This window comes from Physeter macrocephalus, chromosome 3, assembly GCF_002837175.3.
Source record: "Physeter macrocephalus isolate SW-GA chromosome 3, ASM283717v5, whole genome shotgun sequence".
NCBI classification, from domain to species: Eukaryota; Metazoa; Chordata; class Mammalia; order Artiodactyla; family Physeteridae; genus Physeter; species Physeter macrocephalus.
In genome coordinates this window covers 6,948,838-6,957,691 of record NC_041216.1, presented here as the reverse complement: position 1 = coordinate 6,957,691, position 8,854 = coordinate 6,948,838, and the positions used below count along the sequence as shown (strand labels likewise).

The 8,854-nt window shown below is 44.4% G+C and overlaps 1 protein-coding gene across 2 annotated transcripts in view; it reads right to left on the bottom strand.

Annotated features, from left to right (window-relative positions):
• OSCP1 (organic solute carrier partner 1) overlaps nucleotides 1-8,848 on the bottom strand; it is a 25,857-nt gene extending 17,009 nt beyond the window's left edge. For both annotated transcript variants that reach the window (XM_055082933.1, XM_007115133.3), the window contains exon 1: nucleotides 8,659-8,848. In XM_055082933.1, the coding sequence (XP_054938908.1) occupies nucleotides 8,659-8,770 (112 nt within the window). In that variant the 5' untranslated portion in view covers nucleotides 8,771-8,848. The remainder of the gene's footprint in view (nucleotides 1-8,658) is intronic.
• Nucleotides 8,849-8,854: the final 6 nt, after the last annotated feature.

The following is an 8,854-nucleotide window of genomic DNA, read 5'->3' as shown; positions in this document are numbered from 1 at the left end:
AGGCCACAACAGGGAGAGGCCCGCTTACCGCAAAAAAAAAAAAAAAAAAAAAAAAAAAAAAAAAAGGAATCTATAATGGTAATTGACTCTTTTCTTTTTTTTTTTGCAAAACAGTTTACAAAAATAGACACGTCTACCCACTGGTTAGAGATTAAAACTTTTATAATGTTTCCATAAGATGTGTACTTCAGATAAACACCATTTTAGGATGCCTTAATTTCTATATATGAGCTATAATATTGATATTATACTGTAGTGCTATGTCTCATACTGTCGTTCAGATGGAAAATGTCCATACGGTGAGAATAAAAGGTCCTAAGGCGTGTGCAAACCAAAGTTTCTATAATTCTAGTTTTTCATTCACTCATTCGTTTAGATATTTTGTGCTACTCAAATAACATTAGTTGAGGGCTAGGAAAACCTTTTGGTACAAGAAATAAGAACAGGTATGGTTGAACACAGATTATTCTTAATTAAGCCAGTTATATTCCTGCCTAAAGGTGAGTGTATATGGATGCTGAGACTATACATTCATAGTAATTAAAATTTGAAAGAAAACTGGTTACTTAACATAATTATACAAAATCAATTATCAAACGTGGGTGATTATTGCTGAAAGATACAGACGCCTCTTTCTCTTGCCACACAGAGGACACACCAGGGTGACTGACTGTGGCCTTGTATCTTAGAGAGTAAAGGCAAGGTCATGATTTCGGGCACCCTCTCAACCTGTGAGTAACTGATAGACGTACACTGAGGGCTCAGGCCAGCATTTTAAAGTATCTCAAAGAGCAGTTCTGGGGAGAAGCGGGGAGCTGAGGGCTAGTCGTACTTAAATCTTAAATGGAAGGGCTACAGAGAGAGGGCAGAGGGGGAAGGCAAACACCTCCCTCCCCACGCCCCCCCTAGACACAAAAGAACGAACTGACTCTGACTCCTTCCAGAAGTGCTGAACTCACACTTGACCTTTGGATTTTACTCTATACTCCATCCCATTAGTGAGGAAGAATCAGATCCATTACCAACACAGGGCATCCCTCACACTGGACAGTTCCAACCCAGGGCAGCTTACCCTCGATGGGCACTAACATTTCCCCATTGTCTCCCTAGAGACAGATGAACTCTTCTGGGTTTGCCTCAAGCACAGCCTTTTGCCTTTGAGCTAACCAAGCAAGGACCTGCAATAAATTGGGCTTTCTGACATTTTTCTTACCAGAGCCTATATAACATGTAGAATTTTGCAAGGAAATAGCTACAAATGGAAAGACACATATAAAGCCTCAGAAGAGAGAATCTGAAGAATTTTCCATAGGTGTACGTAGGCCAGGGAGGAGTGCCAAAGAAGAAGAATTCAAGTTAAAGAATCACATCAGCTCTGATTATGTTCACGCTTACAAAGAGCTCCCATTCACCTAGGGGCTGAAGTATGTCCCTAGGGTCTCTGAGCCTTTAGCAGAATCTAGGAAAACAGCTTAGACTCAAATAAATCAGCTCTAAAGGAAAGAAAATCCCAAGGTGATTGTTAGCTACTCTGGCAAAGTAAAAAGCAAAAGGAAGCCTTTCCCCCGGGAAGTGAATAAGCTATGTATCACCGTGGCTCCTTGCACGAGAACTTCCAGAAAGTTTTCCTGCTGGAAAGAGAGTACAACAGGCCCTGTCCCTGTGGGCAGAGCAGTGAACACAAATGTCCCTAAGAGGAAATGGCAGTTTTACGGTTGGGCCCTGGCACCCAGAGCGCCCACCTTTCACTTAATTCTTTGGAAAGAGCTTGGGGGCACAAGTTAACATGCTTCACCTAGCACTTGGTTGAGGTAGGCCTGCTGAGTACCAGACACTGAGATAAACATCAGGGCACAAAGAGGAAGTAAACTTTGTCCTTGCCCAAGAGTAGCAGCCCACACCGTATTCAAGTTAAACCTGAGAAATAGTTTTAACCTGATCTGTCAGTTGGTGTTGGTGTTAGTTTCTGGCACTCTCATGAGCTCTGCATACTTTCATGAGGCAGGAATGTGCTAGCAGCCAGATTTCATCAGGAGACTAAAGCCAGGGAGTGGGGTGGTTTTTCACAGGTGCACTGGAAGGGTCAATAACTGAGTTCTTAACATAACAGGCTTCTAATCCCAGGTTCAGATTATGAAGTCAGTTTCTGCTTATTATTTTTGGATGCTTAAGTTAAGATAAATTCCAGTGATTCAATTACTTACACGAAGAGTCTTCAAAATCCATACTTCTCACCTGAAGTTCTGCCGTGTGTCAAGAGGTGGGCCAAAAATTGCTCACGAGAAGTGGTGAAAGATGGTTGTGAAATATTATAAAAGAGTATCAACCACTTCAATTGGGCTCTTCTTTGAGCCTGGCCTGATGAAATAATTCTCTTGATGAAAGCAACTGAGTTTTTATCAGCTACCTCTGCTGTAAATTTTATTGTTTATGGGAACATACAACTTGGTACCAAGGGTAAAACAGAGAAGCTACTACTTCTGGATGATTACCATGTTTTGAAGCCTTATTATGTTCCAAGTACTGGGCCTAGAACTTTCCATGCATTATCTCATTTAAACCCCAGGACAACTCTGAATTATTATCCAATTCTGTCAAGGGGGAAAACTGAGCCTTAGAAAGGTTAAAGTCCAAGATCACACAGCAGACGGTGGACTTGAAATTAGAATGGGGTTGTTTGATTTTAATGCTTGTGCTTTTAAATATATACATTATCTCCTCAGCATACTTGGTGTGGAGAGAGGACTTAAAATATCGAGGACGTTGGCTATGACATGCATAAACTATACCCAAATGTCAAATGATGGAAGATATTTGTGACAGTTAAAGGTGAGGAAGGCTAAGGTTTTATTCTGAGGAATCGACAACTTTTTCAGGTTTGCTGCCAGTTGTAGGTGAAGAGGAAACTGAAGATTTGGCATGATAAGGCCGTAGTGCATGCGTGTCATGCCTTCTGAACGCAATCCTGACGGCCATGCAGCCATAGGCTTCCATTTTTCTCGGTTGTTCAACAGATATCTCTGTGTGCTAAGCAGAACAAATCTTAGGCTACACGATGCTATCACAGAATTGTTTTAAGGATGACTAAATAGGACAGCCAACCCAGAAATATAGCTACTGCTCCAGCTATCCTTGCAAAGCTTGGAACTGATGAAAAGGGACAAATACCTCAGGTGCAATATGGTCCTTTGGCCAATGTTTCCTTGGTTTTCATCTTCCACTCTGTATTTATCTAAGTAAAAGATTCAAATGTATAACCGATGTCTCAGCTAAAGAGAAACTCACACCTATTCTTTTATTTGGAAATATTTAGAGTGGTCCCACTTTAAGTCCCACTGATGAAGGACTGGGTGAACCTGTGGATGCAGACTGAATACATGCAGCCCCGAAATAGCATACCTCGTTTTCTGTCCACCTCTGTCCATTCATCTACATGAAGCATATAAAAAGAAAACACCAGTTCATGAAGCAAGAACGTTATTTTCAATGAGGCTTTAAAAATACCAATTCCAATTACCTGGCTTATGAAACTTTATTTTTCATGCTTGCATTAATGTTTAATGCAAATGCTCTGCCTTCCATTTGAAACTCTTAAAAGGATGACGGTTAAACAACAAGTTCCAAAAAAGCCCTAGGGAGGCTGTGTCTTACAGAGGGTGGCTTAGGAGGAGAGGAAGCTCAGGAGGACTAGCTACCCTGGGGTTTATCTTGAAAGGCTCTGAAAATACACATCATTCAATACAAGGCTTTTAAAAACACTAACTTCCACAAGGAAGAATAATCCCAAGAACAGGGAGAGAAAGGATTTTCTTTCTTCACAACCAGATTTTCTTATTACTGTAAGATTTCGCTTTCTAGAGTACAGACAGAACCGCTCAAATTAAAAAACTTGAAACGTGAATTAATAGGGAAAAAAGTCTATTTGTTTCTGATTTACGTTTTATATAGAGAGGCGTGACTTCCATGTAAAAAGAGGGAAATAACGATGGGACCACTGTACAGAAAGCTCCTGAGGACAAAGGTAGTCAGGGAGATGCCAAGAAGAGACCAAATAAGGAAAAATGTACTTGGCTAGAGAAATCTGTGAGAATCAAGACCATTTATGGGTTGAGACCCGGCTCTACCACTTACTAGCTAGATAACTTCAAACAGCTTGTTTAACCTCAGTTTCTTCATCTGTGAAAGGGGGATGATAACCGCACCTACCTTGTAGGGTTGTTGTGGGGATGAAACAGACACATCAGGCACTTAGCTGGCTTCTCTCCTAATTCTGCTTTCTCTACTGCAGAACTTTGGACACTACCCATAAAGGATGGTGGTTTTTTTTCCTTAATTTTTTGGGAGAGATTTCAATCTAGAAAAACCACCCACAGATAAACAGAGTTCTACACACATCCACATTTCAAAAACACTTTGTATTTTGGTGTAGTTTGGAAACATTTGCACTAGATTGTTTGAGAGGTGATTTCTGAGGTTATAAGCAAAGCATGTATGTGCCTTCAGTACACAATACCAACAGCTTTGAAGAGACCGGCCTGAAAGCACAACCAGCGCCATGTCCTAACTAACTGCAAAGGGTTCCCACTGCAATGTCAGACTCCTCTGGGAAAATTCATCCTCTTTCTCCCACAAGAGTCACAGGGTTTAGGAGAGAAAACACTGGGGAAGCAGCACCAAGAGTCTGGCCTTCTTAAAGCAGACGCTGGCTTCTTTGGCATAATGTCCGCATCTTCTATCATTTCGTGGCATTTATTTTACAGGCGGTCTTGCCTGATAGGCTCGTGGGAATTCAGAGAGATAGAGCTGCAACCCTCTTGAAGGTGTGTTTGGGAACAGAGGGGCTGCCAGGGGCTCACCTACCCTAAGGGACAGTGATTACCTGCTGCTGACAAAACAGAGCTGGCGAACACATGCCCAGGGCTACCAGGCACTCCTGCAGGCAGTGACAATCAGCTCCAGCAGAGGTCTCTGTCGTGCTGTGTGCTCCTGGCCCCCTTCCTCCTGAGGATCCGGGGGAAGGTTAAGGATGCCCTGTTTTTCTATTATTTCTCCAGATGACTTGTTTGTGACAATTCCACTTTACTTATATTTTGAGTGGGAGGTAGGCCCAAGGATAACCAGAGCTGCCTGTTAAATTGGAACTAGAAAAATAAAAACAGAACCTCACAGCATTTGGTTGCTTGGTACTACACTGTGATCTGCACATCTTGGGAAAATCACTTAATGGCCCCATGCCTCAGTTTCCCCTTGTCAACTGAGGAACGTAGACAAAATGTAAGAGGGTCTTACTTATGAGTATCTTTAAGAGGGTGGGAGTGAGGCAAAGGCAGCTTTTATTATTCTCGCAATTGCTTAAACATGGGACCGCATTCAATATGCAACACTCAAAAGTTGCCCCACAGAGAGAGCACTTCCTTTCTGTTGAATGCTAAACCAGAGGCTGCACTGTGGGGAAAAACTGCAAGATCTGCACTGGCCTTGTGGGAGCAGGATGACCTCCAGGAGACCAATTAGTTGTATAAGGCAGTGAAAACATCTAGAAGAAATACGATTTCCATTCAAAGCTTCAATGAGGACTAGTTTACCGTGTCTGGTGTTTTATAGGCCTCTGTGCAGGGAGGGGCATTTGTCACAGAGGCCCCTGCTCCTGCAGCTACACCAACTCTAAGTGGTGGAAGAGATGAGTGTTTCTCGATGTTTTGAATCCCGCACTCGCTGCCCTGCTTTCTCGCTCTGTCTTCTGCAGGTCCTCATCAACCAACTACTTTCTGTCATTTCTTATATAAAATCAGTGGTTATACTGGGGTTTTTTTCAAACCTCTCCGTCTCCTCCCAATCTTCCAGTCCCCTCCCCACCCAACTCCCCCCACAAAGATTCTGACACAGTCCCCTCGGGTATGGAAGTACAGGGCAGCAGTTAAGGATACGGGTGAAGAGTATGAGCTCTGGAGTCTGATGACCTGGGTTCAAATCCTTTACTCTTCCTCTTACCAGCTATGTAACCCTGGGCAAATTAGCCTACTTTCTCCATCTGTAAAATGGGGACAGGAGTATTACCTATAAGATAAGATAGTTGTGGGGATTAAGGTGTTCAGAGACGTCTATGGTACATGGTAAGTGCTTAATAAATGTTTGTTGGGGCTTCCCTGGTGGCGCAGTGGTTAAGAATCCGCCTGCCAATGCAGGGGACACCGGTTCGAGCCCTGGTCTGGGAAGATCCCACATGCCGCGGAGTAACTAAGCCTGTGTGCCACAACTACTGAGCCTGCGCTCTAGAGCCCACGAGCCACAACTACTGAGCCCATGCACCTAGAGCCCGTGTTCCGCAACGAGAAGCCACTGCAATGAGAAGCCCGCGCACTGCAGTGGAGAGTAGCCCCCGCTCGCCGCAACTAGAGAAAGCCCGCATGCAGCAATGAAGCCCCAATGCAGTCAAAAAAATAAAATAAATAAATTTTAAAAATGTTTGTTGTTGTTGTACTAGGAAGACATATCCCCCAGGTTTAGAATCAGTTACTGGACAGACTGATCAAAAGCCCTACCTCCAGTGAATGTGCAGAAGGGCTGCATCAGGCTCCACCCAGCATCTCACATGGCATCTGACACTCAACCCAACTGTGGAAGGAATGAGTGTGTGAAGGTGAATTACGAAAGGTGGCTGAAACTCCCTGAAGCTGTATCTAGCAAACCCAGAAGGACTGCAGCTCCTGAACACAAAGGAAGTCAGTCCCCTAGTATTCACAGGGTCTTGCCCAGACTGCCTCCTGAAAGACCACACCTGCTACTCATTGGGTTAAACGTGTTAAATACATGACCTCATTCGATCGTTACAAATTCATTGTAAGGTGCATATTATTATTCCCCTTTTATGGAGAAAGAAACAGGCTTATAGAGGTTACACTCCACACAACTAGTTAAATGGCGAAACTGGAATTGGGACCCTTATCTGTATGACTCCAGAGAGCATGCTCTTAATTGCTAATTTACACTGCCTTCCAAGATGCAGACTACCAGTCCAAGAACTACCTGTCAGCTCACTAGTGCCAATAGCCCAGATGAAATCACATAACATAGTGCCAAGGAAAACAGAACCCTCTTGAGGAAGAAATGGCAATGTCATACAAAACAGCAGTTCAACAAACATTTACTGAGCACTGATTTATTCTGTTGTTGGCATTATGCTAGGTGCTGGAATACAAAGATGAATAAGACAATCATATGGGGGAGACAGACGCATATACAGACCATTTCAGTATAATGTGGCCAGCGATAAGGTGGAGAGGGACACACTGGGGTGCTATGGGAGTATGCGCAGGCCCGTTCCCATGCGGAGATGAGAGGGAGATGGTTCTTAAGCTGAATAATGCAGGATGCAAAGGGATAACTAGCATGGAAATGGGAGGTGTGGGGTAGAATGGGAATTACTAGCATGCAAACACGAATGAACATGCTTTAAATGGAGACCTACAAGCAGTTTGGTATTAAGATACGCAGTAGGAGGCAGGCAGTGGTGAAACGTGGGACTGCAGAGGTGGACAGAGGTCAGATCAGGAAGGGCCCTGAAATGTCCTGCCAAGGACTTGGCCTCCATCCAGACAGCAGTGGAAAGCTGAAAAAGGGTTTCAAGTAGCAGGAAGTATGGACGGATTTGCAGTTTAGAAAGCTCACTGGCAGCAGTGTACAGAATGAATGGAGGAGGTATGCTATAGGGAGTTCTTTTATCTCTTTATGCATGGACTTGGACTCAGTTGCACAGATACAGTAGTGAATATCTGAATACGTATGCTTAACATCTGAATTTGTATGTTTAACACCAATGGAGCATACAGAGACTGTTGGAGAGAATAAATGTTTTAACCAGCGGCTATGTTAGTTACCTTTATACCAACTTTTCTTCCTCTACCTTGAAATATAATATCTCCTTCATAGTTAATCCAGGAAACTTGGTGAAAACAGTTGTTGGTTGAGAAGAGGGTGAAAAATGGAGACAAGAGGGGTGGCAGAGAGTTCTGGGTGGCCATTCCTCTGGGGTTAGATGTGCTGTGCATGGGAGGCACATTTTGCACTTTAGAAGCTCTCATATCATTACTTCCACAATTGCATTCTCTCCAAACAGTTGTGAAGGGAAAAGATTTACAACTTGTCTTCTATTTTCTTATTTATCTATGTTACTTCAGAACCTCACCTTTCGAGAAATAGCTTCTGAACTTAGCAAGACTGGCCTCCAGTTTATGAAGGAGGATACCACACAGAGGAATGGAGGCTCAGAAGCTTCCCTGGGGGGAAAGAGGATGCTCGGACTAGCAGAGTGTGTCGCCAGGTGGTGGGCCACTGGGACTCCCACATTTGGGAGGGACCGGTTGTCAAGAGAGATTGGGAAATCATCTCCAATTTAAGGGGGTGAGTAAATGGCGGGGAGATCAGGTTCCCTAATAATATCCGACGGGGGTATTAAATCCCTCTGCGGTGAAACGATCTTTTGGGGACTTTGCTCATGAGGGGCTCTGCCTGGATGGGGCTGTGGGTTGTGAAAGAGGTCCCTGGCTACGAGAGAGCAGGGTGCAGGGGTGTTGATCAGTGTGTAAAGGGGCCTGGCTGGGGAGCTCTGGCTGCGAGAGCGGGGGCGGGGGCTGGCTGTGCGGGCCTGGTCCCTCTCACCTTTTCGGGCCTTGTCTCCCGGGATGTTCTGGGCTCGCAGCCGCTGATCCAGGATGTAAAGCATCTCCCCACCCAGGTTCAAGAAGAGCAGCGGTAGCGTCCGCACCGACATGGTGCCGGAAGCGAGCGCAGCTGGTACAGAGCCCGGAGGTTTGGTAGCCAGAGGCCTGGAAGCCCGTCAGACACGTCCTGGAAG